The 18,293-nt window shown below is 44.8% G+C and overlaps 1 protein-coding gene across 1 annotated transcript in view; it reads left to right on the forward strand.

Moving 5' to 3' along the window:
• The window catches only part of POLN (DNA polymerase nu), a 307,936-nt gene that overhangs the window by 173,386 nt on the left and 116,257 nt on the right, over positions 1–18,293 (forward strand). Inside the window, exon 15 of the mRNA XM_077478450.1 lies at positions 175–289. Within this exon, the coding sequence (XP_077334576.1) occupies positions 175–289 (115 nt within the window). The remainder of the gene's footprint in view (positions 1–174; positions 290–18,293) is intronic.

Below are 18,293 nucleotides of genomic sequence, written 5' to 3' on the forward strand. Positions count from 1 at the left end.
TGGATGATTCAGCCTATCACTTATGATTTGGCTGGTATGATTCTATAAATGTGTAGACAGATCTTTTAACTGCAGTCTTAGGTCTAGCTCTTCTGTATTTATTTTTTCAGGTTCTGTAATTCGAATTACACAATTCAATGTTTATGTAAAAACATTTTTCTGATTAATTCTTAGATTTTTCTCAGATAGAACTGCGTTTACTCGCTCACTTTTCTTCTGATCCTGAGCTTTTAAAACTCTTTCATGAAGCGGAGGAAACTGACATATTTGCAAATTTGGCATCTCAGTGGTAAGTAAAACTAGCTTAATTAATGATTTTCCAATATGTAAATTGCCAATGCTTGTTAACGGCTTAACAACTTCCCACCTCAGATATACTGCGGCAGGGCAGCCACTACGTGATCCACGTGCCAGGGTAGAGAGCGCGCCCCGCCACCCCGGCTGTGTTACGATTGGCTGAAGCACCATTGGCTGCTGGCGGCTGATTGATCACAGGCACCTGACAATTGGCTCCGGACATTACCGAAGAGAGCCCTGTGTAGGAAAACAAACACAGGGCTTTTTTCTGACAGGAGCAATGCGCTGTTTTTTTTCCCCCTGCAAAGCAGGAAGTAAAAAACAACACATTGATTAGTAAAAGCAGCACACACAGTACACAGTAATGCCGCGTACAGACGATCGGAATTTCCGACAACCAAATCGTGGAGTTTTTTCCGACGGATGTTGGCTCAAATTTGTCTTGCATACACACGGTCGCACAAATATTGTCGGAAATTCTGAACGTCAAGAATGCTGTGACGTACAACACGTATGACTAGCCGAGAAAAATTAAGTTCAATAGCCAGTGCTGCTCTTCTGCTTTATTCCGAGCATACGTGGACTTTTGTGCATCGGACTTGTGTACACACGCTCGGAATTTATCGGAAAATGTGAGAACCTGCTTTCAAACAGTTGTTCTCAGAAATTGCGACAGCAAATGTCCAATGGAGCATACACACAGTTGGAATTTCCGACAACAAGCTCACATCGAACATTGGTTGTCACAAATTCTGATCGTCTGTACACAGCATAACACATATTGGCCACACATTTAACCCCTTGATTGCCCTAGATGTTAACCCCTTCCCTGCCAGTGTCATTAGTAAAGGGACAGTGCATATTTTTAGCACTGATCACTGTATTGGTGTCACTGGTTCCCAAAAAAGTGTCAGGTGTCTGATTTGGCCATTACTAATAAAACATAAAAACTCCATAAATATATTTCAGTTTGTAGACGTTATAACTTTGGCCCAAACCAATCAATAAACGCTTATTGGGATTTTTTTACCAAAAATGTGTAGCAGACAACATATTGGCCTAAATTGATTAAGAAATTTGATTTTTTACATTTTTTTATTGGGAAAAAAAGGACATCAATTTTATTTTTGGTACAGTGCCGCAACGAAAGTAACGCGGTGCCATATCGCAAAAAATGGCCTGGTCATGAAGAGGGGTAAACTTTCCGGAGCTGAAGTGGTTAAACTAACAGGTTCACTGCATAGGTGGCATGTAATCTTCCTGTACTTACCGTTTCCACACACCACTACCAGAGCCCCAAGCAATACCCAGTATTTGCAGGTATGGGGCACATTTGAATCTCCCACCCTCCCCTCCAACCTCCTGAGGGACACATCACTAAGTCCGAGTGCTGTTGCGTGACACACCAGAATGGGGAGGGAGCTTGTATAGCCTTGTTTCAGAAATTCAAAACCGCTCACAAATTTTTTTGATGGAGTAGGAAAATGGTAAGTATGGGCTGCCTTTGTACAAAACCAATATTTTTCCCTAGTATGGGCAAAGTACAGATTTTTTTAAATACTTCTGTGTGTAGTATGAATTGAGGGAGAACTACTGTCTGACTTTGACAAGCACCAAATTGTAATGGCTAGATGACAGGGTCAGAGCAATTCCAAAACTGCGGCTCTTGTGGGATGTTCCTTGTCTGCAGTGGTCAGGATTGACCAAAAGTGCTCCAAAGAAGAAGCTGGCAACAGGATCATGGGTGGCCAAGGCTCATGGGTGACCAAGGCCCATGGATGTACATGGGGGGGGGGGGCGCTTGCCCATGTAGTCTTACCCAGTAGAAGAACAACTATAGCTCAAATTGCTGAGTTAATGCTGTTTCCACACAGTGCATCACAGCCTGTTGTATATGGGGCTATGTAGCTACAGACTGATCAGGTTGCCCATGCTGACCCCTGTCCACAACTAAAAGTGTCTACAATGGGCACAAGAACTTCAGAACTGGTTCGGAAACTGGCTTGGCCTTGATAAATCATGTTTTCTTTTACATCATGTGGAAGGACAGGTGTGTGCGCTCCGCTTAGCTGGGGAAGAGATGACACCAGGATGCAGTATAGGAAGAAGGCAAGCCAGCATACACAGTGTGATGTTTTTGGGAAATGTTCTACTGGGAAACCTTGGGTCATGTCATTCATGTGGATATTACTTGACACATACCAGCTACCTAAACATTGTTGCTGACCAAGTATACCCCTTCATGGAAACAGTATTCCCTGGGGGGCAAGGGCCTCTTTCAGCAGGATAATGTGGCCTGCCACACTGCAAAAATGGTACATGAATGGTTTGAGGAACACAACAATGAGTTTGAGGTGTTGACTTGGCCTTCAAATTCTCAAGATCTCAGTCCAATCGAGCATCGGTGGGATGAAAAAAAAAAGACTGACTCATGAGGACCTCACCTCACAACTTGCAGGACTTGAAGGATCTACTACTGATGGCTTAGTTCTAGATACCATAGCATACCTTCAAAGGTCTAGTGGAGTCTATGCCTCGATGGGTCAGGGTTATTTTAGCAGTAAAATAGGGACCTATTCAAGTTCTTTTTTCTAAGTTACCTCTTTGCCTCTGTCCAACTGTTAGCTCAATAAAGGTACAGAAGCACATTGATGTGGCCATCACTGTGTTCTCTCTTGTAAGCATGTTCACAATGTTAGTGTTGACATCACTGTGCAGAGTGCTAGAGCTCTGAGACCCCATTCACACCTGAGCGTTTTGTAGTTTGACACCTGAAGCTACAAAACGCTGGAGGGGAAAAAATCCATTATTCTCAATGGAGATGGTTCACATCTCCAAGTCGCCTGAAGCCCTACGCCTGAAGCTCAAACAAGTTCTGGACCCTTTTTTGTCGTGCGAATTGGGCTGATTTGGGCGTTTTTCTTCTTTTAACATTGGTGACCTTTTGCCCGGCACAAATTCGCGGCAAATCGCGGTAAAAAACGCAGCGAATCACGGTAAAAAACGCTTGAAAACGCTACGCTCAGGTGTGAATGCAGCCTGAGGGTCAATTCCCATCTGTGAATATGTATTAAAAGCAGGCTTAGTTACAGGGTTTTGGATACGTTTTTGTATGTGCTTGCAAGCATTAGGCTGCATTCACACCTGAGCGTAGCGTTTTCAAGCGTTTTTTTACCGCGATTTGCGGCTTTTTTACCGCGATTCGCGGCGGTTTTTACCGTGTTTTTTACCGCGATTTGCCGCGAATTTGTGCAGGGCAAAAGGTCACTAATGTTAAAAGAAGAAAAACGCCCAAATCAGCCCGATTCACGCGACAAAAAAGGGTCCGGAACTTGTTTGAGCTTCAGGCGTAGGGCTTCAGGCGACTTGGAGTGGAGATGTGAACATTCTCCATTGAGAATAATGGATTTTTTCCCCTCCGGCGTTTTGTAGCTTCAGGCGTCAAGCTACAAAACGCTCAGGTGTGAATGGTGTCTTAATGTACACTTTAAACATAAACTGATGTGCGTTGTTAACATTTACTGTGTGTTTTAGTGAAATGTTGCACTGCATTAATAAAAAAACTAAAAATATTATGTATCAAAAAGTATCAGGCTTTGTTGCAAATTCGTCATAACCTCTTCTCATCCACAGTCTATATTACCATTCCTTAGCACAATGCCCAATGCTGCATTGATAAACATCCTCCCTTGGAGATCTACCAGCCAATGCTTTGCATGGCTGTTGGTTCTGATTCCCACTAAGTATGGGACACCAGTCAGAATGATTCAGGTTGATGTGATCTTTATACCAGTTATAAAATAACTCATATGCAGGTTGAAGGCATCAAGATAATCCTTTAGCTTATGCATGGCAGTTCAGTTTGAATGTGCATCTGTTTAATGCTGTAATTGTCAGATACTATTACAGTTTATTTTTATTTTTTTAAACAACTATTTTGTGTGTGTGTGTGTGTGTGTGTATTTGTTAGCTAAAAATAAGAGTCAGGTTTTTATGAAAACAGTGTATCAAACAAAAAGATATATATATTACAAGAGTTTTTGTCAAGCTGACCGATGCTTATTTATGCTTCTAAATTTGACTTTGGCATCTAGGCATTAATGACCTCTGGTCACAAAACATTTGACCTTATTTATAAACCACATGCATACAGCAGAATCTAAGTTAAAATTGTATTTTTCCATATTTTAACCTTTCTATTAGCATTCACTGTGTCCTTTCTGCTAGCTCTGTTAATTGCAGTTTCGCATGAAATACTAGAACATGATTTGGGGTTTCAGAAAAGCACCTAAGACTCAATAATCATTTTGTATGGCTCTGGAACATTTGTAACATTTTAGTTGCTAAGGGACTAATAGCCCAGTACTTTGTATTAGAAGGGCAGACGAATGAAAGAGTACAAGGGTTTTTTTTTTTTCTGTTGTTGCTTAGAAAAATAAACATTTTACATTGGGCATTCCTCTGTGGTATCATTACTTACATGACCCTGACTTCAGTCATGGATATGCAGTAATCTTTGTCTGTCAGTTTACCTCTCCATGTGTTCAACTTAACCACTTCCACCCTGGAAGATTTTACCCCCTTCCTGACCAGAGCACTTTTTGCGATTCAGCACTGCATAGCTTTCACTGACAGTTGCGCGGTTGTGCAAAGTTGTACCCAAATAAAATCGAGGTCCTTTTTTTCCCACAAATAGAGCTTTCTTTTGGTGGTGTTTGATCACCTCTGTGGTTTTATTTTTTGCGCTATAAACAAAAAAACAATGACCGTTTTGAAAAAAAATATTTTTTTTAAATTTTTGCCATAATAAATATCCCCCAAAAATATGTAAAGAAACACATTTTTTCCTCAGGTTAGGCCGATATGTATTCTTCTACATATATTTGGTAAAAAAAAAAATCGCAATAAGCGTATATTGGTATATTCGTTTGCGCAAAAGTTATAGCATCTACAAAATAGAGGATAGCTTTATGGAATTTTTATTATTCTGTTTTTTTAATTAGTAATGGCGGCGACATTATGGTAGACACATCGGACATTTTGATGCTATTTTGGGACCATTGTCATTTATACAGCGATCAGTGCTATAAAAATGCTGTGTATGTGTGTAAATGACACTGGCATGGAAGGGGTTAACCACTAGGGGTGATGAAGGGGTTAAGTGTGTCCTAGGGAGTGATTATAACTGGGGGGGGGGGGGGGCGGCTACCTAGGACATGACAGCGATCACTGCTCCCGATCTAAGGGAGCAGTGGACCTCTGTCATGACACAAGGCAGAATGGGGAACTTCCCTGTTCTACCTCTCCACACTGCAATCCAATGTATGACACCCGGGTCAGTCGTATGACCCAGTGTCATACATTGGGGGGTTGTCAGGCTGGCCGCCCCGCCTCTCCTGGCCCTTAGACAGCACTGCCAGCATAGTCTAAAGTTAGGCCGCGTACACACGGGCGGACTGTTCGCCCAACTTAGTTCGTCAAACAATCCGACAAACAGTCCGCTCAAAATTTGCATGAACGGACTTGACCACACACGATGAACGAACAGTCCGCTGAAAACGAGCGTGAAGACGTGTACAGCACGTACGACGGGACTAGAAAAACGACGTCCTATACACTGCAATGCAACCTTCGGCCGTGTAAACCCTTTCTGAGTATGCGCGATACTTAGTCCCTCCAACTTGCCTACACACGAGCGGACTGTCCGCTGAAACCAAGTTTGGACGGACAAAACCAAGTTTCAGCGGACTGTCTTACGGAAATTCCGTAAAACTTTGTTCGTCAGACTGTCCGCTGAAACTGTCCGCTGAAGCCCACACACGAGCGGACTGTCCGCTGAAACACTGTTCAGCGGACTAAGTTGGGCGAACAGTCCGCCCGTGTGTACGCGGCCTTAGGGAAAAAAATCACTGCCAGTCCCTTCTCCTACACCGCTCCTGTGTCACTCTTATTGTAAAACAAAGCTTCTAAATATCTCAATAGCTCTGTTCTTGTGGGTCACTCTCCTCCTCCTGCTCCTTCTCCTCCTCTGAGTGTTGCTTTAGATTATAGGAGAGAGCGGTCACATGGCCAAACCCTGAAATTGGGTCAATGAAAGAACTATTGAGGTGGAGCAGTGTATGAGGAAGGCATGGCAGTGATTTATTCTTAACTTTAGAGTACGCTGGCAGTGCACGGGGGCTGTGTATTCAGGGGTCCGACGGAGACTCTTTACCACGTGATCATCCAATCACGGCTGATCACAGTGTAAATAGGAAAAGCCGGTGATCGGCTTTTCCTCACTCGCGTCTGTCAGACTCGAGTAGAGGAGAGCCGATCGGCTGCTCCTCTGACAGGGAGGGTCTGTGCTGATCGATTATCAGCACAGCCCCCCCGAGGATGCCCACACTGGACCACCAGGGGCGCATCTAGACCACCAGGGATGCCAAGGACAAGGTATGCCACCCTAGACCACCAGGGATTCCAGTCAGTGCCACAATGGATGCCAATCAGTGCCCATAATGGATGCCAATCAGTGCCCACAATGGGCATCACTGATTGGCATGCATTATTGTTTGGCACTGATTGGCATCCATTAGTACAATATATTATAATACAATGTCGCCTATCAGTTCCCATCTGTGCCGCCTATCAGTGCCAACCATGGCACCTATCAGTGCCCCTCCATGCCCACCTGTGCCGCCTACCCATGCCCACCTGTGCCACCTACCCATGCCCACCTGTGCCGACTCAACCCATGCCCACCTGTGTCCCCTATCCATGCCCATCCATGCCAATCCGTGCCAGCTATCAGTGCCAATTTGTGCCACCTATCAGTGCCCACCCGTGTTGCCCATCAGTGCCACCCATCAGTGCCGCCTATCAGTGCCACATATCGGTGTCCATCAATGCCACCTCATCAGTGCCACTTCATTGGTGCCACCTCATCGGTGCCCATCAGTGCCGCCTTATCATTGCCCATCAGTGTAACCCCATCAGTGCCCATCAGTGAAGGAGAAAACTTACTTATTTGCAAAGTTTTGAAACTGAAACAAAAAAAACATTTTTTTTTTCAAAATGTTCGGTATTTTTTTATTTGTTTAGCAAAAAATAAAAACCGCAGAGGTGATCAAATACCACCAAAAGAAAGCTCTATTTGTGGGTAGGGATGAGCTTCGTGTTCGAGTCGAACGTACGTTCGACTCGAACACTGGCTGTTCGGCCGTTCGGCGAATTCCGAACGTTTGGGCCGTTCGCGTCAAAATTCGAGTGACGCGCGCGGACCACAATGCACTGCGGTGGCGCAGTGCATTGCTGCCCCATGATTGGCCAAGCATGCACTGTGACCCCGCATGCTTGGCCAATCGCAGCGCCGGCAGCGAGGAGAGCCATGATTGGCCACAGGCATCCTGCCTGTGGCCAATCATAGCTCAGGCTGTGTAGTGCACGCCCCACACTATATAAGGCCGCCTTTGAGGCGGCCTCGTGTAGTGTGTTACTTAGCATCTGAAGCAGTGGGTGTTCTGTGTACCTTCAACACAGTACACACCAATCGTTTTTGGCTGATTTCCTATCTTGCTGCTGTGTAGTGGTTGTTGTCTGTGCCCTGACTGCAGTATACACCACTATATTCACCTCACCTATATAGCTAGTGATCTAGCTTTAACCACTTAACAACTGCCCATTGCCGATTAACGGCTTCAGGGGGGTTGTTTAACTCTGAGAGGCCGTTAATTAACGGCCTCCCAGAATTCTGCTCTCGCGTGCCCCGAGGTGTGCGCACTCGAGAGCATCCATGACCGCCGGGTCGCATCACGGATCACGGTAAACGGCCGCTCATAGCGGCCGTTTACCACGTGATTGCTCCGTCAAATGACGGAGTGATCACTTGGAAACAAACCGGCGTCCTGTTCCTCCCTCCCCTCTCTGTACCGATCGGTACAGCGGAGGGGAAAGAGATCGGTGTCAGCAGCGATGTGGGCTGCATCTGCAGTGCCCACATCGCTGCTCACCGAATTTAACCCCTCAATTCCCTGCCAATACTCTGCAATACCAGTGCATACTCTGCAGTACCCTGCCATTACTCTGCAGTACCCCGCCATTACTCTGCAGTGCAGTACCCTGCCATTACTCTGCAGTACCCCCCATTACTCTGCAGTAACCCCCATTACTCTGCAGTACCCCCCAATACTCTGCAGTACCCGCCATTACTCTGCAGTACCCGCCATTACTCTGCAGTACCCCCAATACTCTGCAGTACCCTGCCATTACTCTGCAGTGCAGTACCCTGCCATTACTCTGCAGTACCCCCCATTACTCTGCAGTAACCCCCATTACTCTGCAGTACCCCCCAATACTCTGGAGTACCCGCCATTACTCTGCAGTACCTGCCATTACTCTGCAGTACCCCCAATACTCTGCAGTACCCTGCCATTACTCTGTAGTACCCCCCAATACTCTGCAGTACCCTGCTATTACTCTGTAGTACCCCACCAATACCCCGCCAATACTCTGTAATACCCTGCCATAAATTGCCATACCCAGCCATACTCAGAGATACCCAGCCATACTCGGTGATACCCTGAAATACCCAGCCATAGACGCCCCCCACCCCTCACCGCCCTCCGGTGCTTCTACCAACTCGCCAGTACGATCAAAGCCAGAATCTTTTTTTTATTTTTTATTTCAGGCTTCCCAGCCTAGAGGTGAGATGTGGGGTCATATTGACCCCCCAGATTTCACTGTAAAGAGGACCTGTCACCCCATATTCCTATTACAAGGGATGTTTACATTTCTTGTAATAGGAATAAAAGTGATCAAAAATATATTTTTGGGGAAAAAAATGTCAAACTAAAATAAATAAAGTAAAATGAACAATAAAAAAATAAAATAAAAATTAAAGCGCCCATGTCCCCATGTGCTCGCATGTGCCACACATGTGAGGTATCGCTGAGAATGTTAGAGCGAGAGCAATAATTCTAGTCCTAGACCTCCTCTGCAACTCAAAACATGTAACCAGCAAAAAAAAAATTAAAGCGTCGCCTATGGGGATTTTTTAAGTAGCGACGTTTGGCGCCATTCCACGGGCATGTGCAATTTTGAAGAGTGACATGTTTGATATCTATTTACTCAGCATAACTTCATCTTTCACTTTATGCAAACATTGGGCTAACAAGTGGTTAATAATAGAGCTTGCAGTCAGTAGTGTTAGGAGATAGTGCGTGCTGTCTGCGTGCTCTGTACCCAGTACATACCGCTATAATATAGGGCAGGCCCCTACTTTCAAACATCCAACTTACAAACATCTCCTACTTGCAAACGCAAGGAGACAGCAGCAAGTGAGATGAAAAAAGATGGACGACAAAACAAATTATACAGGGGTGATAACCCTTCCCTATGTTTTCCAAAAAGCTTAAAGATAGTTTTTTTGACTGGAGCTACACTTTAAAAATGTACCGGTTGAAAATGACAAACAGATTCAACTTAACACAACAAACCTACACAGTCCCTGTCTTGTTTGCACCGCCTGTATACTGCTGTTCTGAGTATATAGGGCCTGGGGGCCACACGCATTTCCTTTTTTTAATATGGGTACGGGGTTCCCCTTAATATGCGTACAAGACCCAAATAGGCTGGTAATGGGCAGGGAGGGCTACCCATGCCATGTTTCTCAATGATTTTCAACCATATTGCAGGAACCAGATATAACATTAAAACCGCAAGCAGTTTTAAATGGTGTTATTTCCGTTTAATGTCATTTTGTGCAGGGACTGTTCTAAACACGGGAAACACGTGGCACTTCACAGGCATACTACAGACATCCCCCAGGCACCATATTTAAAGAAATATTTAACTTTTTTTTTTTCACTTTAATCGTCATTAAAATCAGTGCTCCCGCCAAAACGGCCGTTTTTAAAACTTTTTTTTGCAGTGACCCATGTCCCCTGAGGCAGGAGGCAGGTCCCCAAACCCTTTTTAGGACACTATCTTGCATATTAGCCGTTAAAATTAGCACTTTCCAATTCGAACGTTCGAGTCCCATAGACTTCAATGGGGTTCTAACGTTCGTACCGAACGCGGGGGTCGTTCGCAAGTTCTGGTGCAAACCGAACCGGGGGGGTGTTTGGCTCATCCCTATTTGTGGGAAAAAAATTATAAAAATTTCATTTGGATACAGTGTAGCATGACCGCGCAATTGTCATTCAAAGTGCGACAGCGCTGAAAGCTCAAAATTGGTCTGGGCAGGAAGGTGTTTAAGTGCCTGGTATAGAAGTGGTTAATATTGATTGGACCCTGGGCAAATATTTTCTTAGGCCTCCTCTTCTATGTAATTTCGCTCTCCACATGCTTTCAGACATACAATAAATAGCAGCTAGACTCAAAATTAGTTTACTGAATCAGATCAGGTAGCGAATGCGATTGGTTGCCAGAGGTTACAGTGCATCATTACCGCCCACTGACTGGCTGCTAGAGGCTACGGCACACATTATGGGACGCTGTTATTTTCTAGAGGTTACAGCACATGACTTCTGCTTGTTGATTGATTGCTAGAGATTACTGTACATCAATACTGCTCACTTACTGAATGCTAGAGGTCCCTGAACATCCTTCCCACTCAATTGGTTGTTAGAGGTTACTGTACATTATTACTGCTCACTGATTGGTTGCAAGAGGTTAGTGCACAGCATTACTGTTCACTGGTTGCTAAAGGATACAGCACATAATCTCCTCACTGCCTGCCTGCGTATTCACATGCACCAAAATTCTGGGTGCTGCAGCACCATGTTATTTTGAAGACGGGTTCCACCTCCAATTTTCTTACTTTTGCAGAACATGATGTTAGGCTTAATGACCACAATTGTAGTCAGGATTTTCAAGCATGCTCCTTTACCTCCCAGTGGGCAGAATTCAGCAGAAGTGATGGTGGCTGTGACCTCAGGGGGACATGACATACATATGAATGCCGCCTCTATTTAAATATCAATGCCGCAGTCCACGACTATTTACATATTAATGCTGCCACTATTTACATATCAATGCAGGTTATTTCATGTAAACACAGGGTCTGCAGGTGAGTCATCTGCACATGGCAATATGGCAGAGCTGGGCAGCAGCAGCAGATGTTTACACTGAGATATTGGGACACAGCACGGGACTAAAACTTCAGGGGTAAGGGAATTTAAACTTGGATAGTTGGCAAGTATGAGGCAGCTGCTTTGGGCCCCACTACAATGATGGGGCCCAGGGCAGCTGCCCCTTTTGCCTGCCTTAAAAAACGGTCCTGTCTGTGTATACTGTGTGATTGTATACTGTGTATATGTGTTTGTGTATACTGTGTGGCCCCATAATCTCTGATTGCCTGGAGGCCCCATAATCTCCTATTGCCCAGGGGCCCCATGAGTTGTCAGTCCGCCCCTGTGTGTATTGTGCAGAAGGTGGGGGGCTGTGTACTGTGGGGGTCTGTGTACTGTGCAGAGGATGGGGAGCTGTGTAATTTTACTTGACTAAAATACGGTGACTAAAATGGGACTAAAACTAAAATGGCATTTTGGTCAAAGACTATGACTAAACTAAAACACTTGCAGAACCCTAAAATTGGACTAACACTAAAATGCCATTTTAGTCCTAAGGCCGCGTACACACGAGAGGATTGTCCGTCCAACTTAGTCAATCCGCTCGTGTGTGGGCTTCAGCGGACTTTTTCAGCGGACAGTCTGGCGGACTAAGTCTTTCGGAATTTCCGTAATATTGTCTGTGAGTAGGCTAGTTGGACGGACTAAGTATGGCGCATGCTCAGAAAGGATTTACACGGCCGAAGGTTGCATTGCAGTGTATTGGACGTCGAATTTCTAGTCCCGTCGTACACGTCATCGCGCAAGCTTTCAGCGGACTGTCTGTTCGTTGTGTGTGGTCAAGTCCGTTCATTCAAAAGTAGGACGGACTGTCTGTCGGATTGTCTGACGGACTTAGTTGGACGGATAGTCCGCCCGTGTGTACGCGGCCTAAGACTAAATCGAAATTTGCTGCCAAAATGAACACTGTTCATAACAAAATACACCATCATGGACTGAAATCCTGCAGGGCCCACAAGGTCCCCATCCTCAAGAAGGCACATGTGCAGTCCCGTCTGAAGTTTGCCAATGAACATCTAAATTATTCAGAGATGGATTGGGAGAAAATGCTGTGGTCATATGGGACCAAAATTGCGCTTTTTGGCATGAACATGACTTGCTGTGTTTGGAAGAAGAAAAATCATGACTAGGACCCTAAAAACACCTACAGTCAAGCACGGAGGTGGAAACATTATGGTTTGGGGCTGTTTCTCTGCTAAAGGTACAGGTCGACTGCCACATTGAGGGACCAATGGACATGGCCATGTATTGTAATATCTTGGATGAGAACCATCTTCCCTCAGCCAGAACACTGAAGATGGGTCATGGATAGGTCTTCTAGCATGGCAATGACCCAAAACATACCACCAAGGCAACACGAGTGGCTCAAGAAGAAACACATTTAGGTCATGGAGTGGCCTAGCCAGTCTCCAGACCTTAATCCTATCGAAAATTTATGAAGGGAGCTGAAACTTTGAGTTGCCAAGTGACACCCAAGAAACCTTAAGGATTTAGAGAAGATCTGTAAAGAGTGGGCCAAAATTCCTCCAACTACAAGAAATGTCTTACCTCGGTGCTTGCCAACAAGGGTTTCTCCACCAAGTACTAAGTCATGTTTTGCTTGGGAATCAAAAAATTATTTTACTCATTGAACTGCAACTCAATTTAACATTTGTATTGTGTTTTCTCTCGATCTTTGGTTGATATTCTGTCTCTATCATTTACAAGACACCTATGATAAAAAATTATAGACCCTTAATTTTTTTGTAAGTGGGCAAACTTACAAAGTCTGCCGGGGATCAAATAATTATTTTCCCCACTGTAAATATGCCTCTAAGGGTTATATTCAGTGGTTGGGTTCAAGGCAAGAGTCAGGTGTTGTGAAATGCAGCAGATTATTACCACCTGACATAATAGTGATGGTGGGGCTATGGCCTCATGCACACTGAGAATTTGCCCAGCTCTCCTGAACATTTTTCACCTGGCACGTCAAGCACCTGGGCGTGTCCATTCAGTTCCTTGGTCAAAATATATTTTTTTCTGGGCATTGAAATTAATACTCAAACGCAAAACTTGCCTAGCGTTAACATGCATTCAGATGCATTTACACGTGTTTAAGCATGCAAAGCATTTTTTCTGACAAAAAGCTGAACACGCTGGCTGTGTCCCATCACAGCTGATCACGATGTAAACACACTTTATTGGCATTTCTTTCATTAAGCTATCACAGCCGGCTAGTGTGAATGGTGACTTCTGCACTGATAATCAGGGCACTGATCATCAGTGTCCTAATGATCAGTGCAGCCCCAACAGTGCCCATCATTGCCACCTATCATTGCCTATTAGTGCCCATCAGTGCCTCCTCATCAGTGTCCACCAGTGCCGTCTCATCAGTGCAGCTTCTTTAGCGCACATCAGTGCAGGAGAAAAATTACCTGTTTGCAAAATTTCTAACAGAAACGAAGAAATTCTTTTAAAAAATGTACAGTCTGTTTTGTTTGATTAACAAAAAAATAAAAAAAACAATGGTGATTAAATACCACCAAAAGAAAGCTCTATTTGTGTGAAAGAAAAATGATAAAAAGGTCATATGGGTACAGTGTTGCATGACTGCGCAATTATCATTCAAAGTGTGACAGTGCTGTGAAGGTTGGAAATTGGCCTGGGCAGGAACGGGGTGAAAGTGCCCAGTAGGCAAGTGGTTAAAGTGAGTGTAAACCAATATTTTTTTCAATAACAAACACATTACACTTACTCGCTCTTCGCAATGGTTATGTACAAAGGAGCCCTGATTCACGTCTGCTTGGGCCCTCCAACAGCGCTTCTGGCTCCAAGTGCCCGCTATAGAAAGCCACTAACTATGGGAGCACTAACATAGGCTCGCTCTCAAGCCTGCTCTCTGTGTGTCCACAGACACACAGAGCATGACTTAACCACCCCCTCTCACTCCCTCCTTACTGGCCAATGGCTCCTGCTGCTGTCTATGAGCCTATGAGGGGGAGAGAGCCCCTGCTCTCGTGAACATTTCTGGATTGAGATTGGGCTCAGGTAAGTAAGTCGGCGTCTAGGGGGAGCTGCACTCAGAAGGTTTTTTACCTTAATGCAGAGAATGTCTTTTGGCCTTTAGAATCACTTTAAACATACCCAAAACTAAAGCACAGTTTTTCAGTTAATTTCTAGGGGGAGGCAAGTTGATTGCTCCTACTGAAATATGTTCACTGTGACCTCAGTGCATTGCAAGTTTTTTTTTTTGTCCTGCTATTTTACTTCTTATGGTTTCCCTCAAAGTAAGTGATCAAGGAAATAACTCTCAACCTGAAAATATATAATAACATGACAGCTGTACAAGAGCAGAAACACAGATGGTATCTTCTCAGCAAAGAGCCTGTCTCATGTGGTGTCCCATCCAAAAACAATATGTGAGTTTACAAACAAGGAAATAGCATAAGGACCCCTGGGCTTTATTTGGATGATAGCTCAAAGTATATCATAGGTTTACTGCCCTTATTTAGGGAGTGAGGGAAGATCACTGCCTTTGCATCACTCAAATACAGCACAGATCAAAGAATCTTCTCTAATCTTGTGTTTCCTTTTAAAAGCAGTCTGATATGTCAAGCAGGAAATTGTTGATAACTGGACAAGGAATAAACCTGAGAAAATTGACAGAGAAATGTCATACTGTGAAATATAATAAAATCATCTATGGCGGTGTTTGATTCCTAGAGCGTGTTGAATTGTAGCCTTTGTGATCATTGTACTGTAGGATAGTAAGAAAAGGGATTTCAAATACACCTAAATGTTAACATTTAGAACGTTTCACTTACATATAGACTATTGTACATAAGTAACAGTTATTACATTCTATGTAAAATTGACTGTACAGGCTCCTAGTTCCAGGTATTTCTTTTTTCAGCCAAATAAATTCACAGTTGTGATCTGGAATAGCTGTATTAGAGGGCAGGGAAGATATTGGGGGCCTATTACACCTCTGTCACTCTCGTACATGTCTTCACTATTCATTAGTTAAATCTAAACTGATAACCTGTAAAAGCTTTTAAAATGTTGCCTATGGAGAATTTTGGTTACCATAGTTTTTTGTGATTTTATGGGCATGGACATTTAACAGCTTGACATGTTTGGTATTTATTTACTTGACACAGCCCCATCGTTTATATTTTACCAAAAATGGGTATTATATTGTGCTTGCACTAAATTTCATTTTAGTATGTTTTTCCTGAAAATATGTATTTGATAAATAGCTGCGCAAACATTGTGACAAACAATTCACACTATCACCGTTTTATTCTCCAGGGTCTCTGCTTTCAGAAAATATATACTTTCTCTTTCGTTCATTGACGGACACAGCTCCTTTAATTCTTGACCTTAGGGTTATCGCGCCACCTTCAGGAGAGGACTAGGCAGAAAATGTAACACATGTAAAAACAGCAAGACTGCACAGCACCGCCCAAGGGGGCGGTCCCTCTGGCTATAACCCCCCCTTCCTGCAGTCCAGTTTTTTTTCTGCCTAGTGTAGTAGAAGGACCTGGCTCCCTGAGGGGACCATTAGTCCTAGGATTTTTTTATACAATTTTTGATCCCGTGATCTACAATCAACAGCCGGATGGGTGAAAGGCTGGATAATATAGATCCTTGTAGTCCTAGCTATGAGACATGCCCTTTCTGCTTCAGGGACATCTGGTGAGCTATATGCTCTGGGGCACACATATCACTGGGCTTCTGCTGTCCATGTCACAGTGTGCCGTGGCCAACAGCCACCCCGTACTACTCGGGTGAAGGGTAAGTATGGCTCTCCCTGCCTCGGCAGGATAGAGCAACTAAGCATTCCCTGGGAGGTTGACTAGGCACTGAGCACTTTGTGACCCAAACAGGGCAGAGCGGTCGGAAAAGCGCAGCACTCGGTCGGGGTGGTGAGTACTGCGGAGGGGCCTCTCAGTCTGTGAGCAGCTAGGAGGGTGGGATTTGTGTACCTTGACTTAAGTCCCTAAGTTGGGGCAGGCGAGTGAGGGTCAGCATGGCGACAGAAGCTGGTGCTTCTTCCCCAGACATCCCTGCTATTGCAACCAGCTCACCTGCAAAAAATGCAGTGCCTATGGATGCTTTATCGGCAGGCCTGAAGACCTTTGTTACCAGGGTGGAAGCGGTGTGCCGGCGCAAGGGGGGTAATAAACACTGGGAAGAGCTCTGCTTCAGACTCGGGTCCCGCGGTGACTGGCGGCCCCTGTTCTGACGTGTTAGAGGATGCGGACCAGGACCGTTCGGACAGTGAGAGTGACTTTGTGTCGGGGGTAGCACAGAAAAAAGTAGTAAGGAGCTAGTAGTAAAAAAACTAGTAGGAGCACTTATCACTGTGGTGCGTGATACCCTGAAGATACAGGATGCAGCAGGAACCTCTGCTGAGGTGGCGGTCCCTTTTGGGTGTTTCCGTATTTTACTTATTTTGATAAGTTCATCTACAAGGAATGGGGAAGTCTGCAGCAGGCATTTTCAGTCCCAAGAAGAATGGCGGTGCGTTACCCCTTTGAGGAGAGCCTCCTGGAAAAATTTACATCTCCTCCGGTCGTTGACCCCCCGGTATCCAGGTTAAATAAAGTTACCATGATTCCGGTAGAAGGGACTCCTGCGTTCAAGGACCCTGCCCGAGGCAGTGGCCCTGTCCATGTTCACGGTAGTGGGATCAGCGTTACGATCTGTGTTGGCCACGGCCTTGGTGTCACAGACACTTAATGAATGGGCAAAGTTGTTGGTGGTCAGTGTAAATCCCCCTTTACATTGGTGATAAGTGTAAATCCCTCCTAATATCGATAATTGGTGTAAAAGTGTCATAGTACATTGGTGGTCAGTACAAATCTCCTCAACAATGGTTGTCAGTATAAATTCCCCCTTAGCCCTTGTACACACGGTCGGAGATTCTGACAACCAAATCCGTCTGAGTTATTTCGACGGATTAATTCCGGACGAGGTCCGGAAGTGATGTTGCATACACACGGTCGGACTAAGTTGTCGGAATTTCCGGTTGCCAAGAACGCGGTGACGTAAGCCGCGTACGACGGGTCTAGAAAAGGGAAGTTCAGCACCACGTCCGGCCCCCTTTGGGCTCCTTCTGCTGATCTTGTGTGTATCGCGTGTTAGTAGAAGTTTGGTAAGAGACGATTCGCGCTTTTCAGATTTGTGATTCAGTTCGCTACTGCTCTTCAGTTTCTGCTTGTCTTTGCGTATCTGATAATCAGTGCGTGTAGTCAGTAAGTATTTGTTTCTCATTGTGGACTATATCTTGGTATAGTACACTTTGATTTGCATTGCTTATTGTCTGCTTGCTTCTGCTATTCAGGTCGTTCTTTCAGGCATTGCTCTTTATCGGTGCTTTCTGTTGTCCGTTCTGACCAGCTGACCGTTTTCAAACCATGTTTCGTCTACGTACTCGTCGTAGAGTTTGTGCTGTGCAGGGGCTTCGTGTTGGGGTTCTTACTTTGACACAAGCCCGGTCCATGAACAGGGAGGGGAGGCGTTTGTGGACGAAGAATGGGTTGCGCCAGCGTGACCAGTTCTCGCACATGCCTTTGCACCGTGAGATCCGCGAGAATAATCCTGATGATTTCAGGAATTATCTCCGGATGACGGATCCCTGCTGGCTTTACTGTCCCCTTATATAACCAGGCAGGATACCTGCATGCGGCAAGCCATCAATCCGGAGCAGAGGCTCATCGCCACGTTGTGCTACTTGGCGACAGGGAGAAGCCTTCAGGACCTCAAGTTCTCTACAGGCATCTCCCCCCAGGCTCTGGGGATCATTATTCCAGAGACCTGTTCTGCCATCATTCAGGTCCTGCAGAAGGACTATATGAAGGTAAGTTTTATCCTTTAACATCACATTCTATGTATTTAATG

The sequence above is a fragment of the Lithobates pipiens genome, unplaced genomic scaffold, assembly GCF_037356315.1.
Source record: "Lithobates pipiens isolate NorthernLeopardFrog02 unplaced genomic scaffold, aLitPip1_a1.2 Scaffold_13, whole genome shotgun sequence".
NCBI classification, from domain to species: Eukaryota; Metazoa; Chordata; class Amphibia; order Anura; family Ranidae; genus Lithobates; species Lithobates pipiens.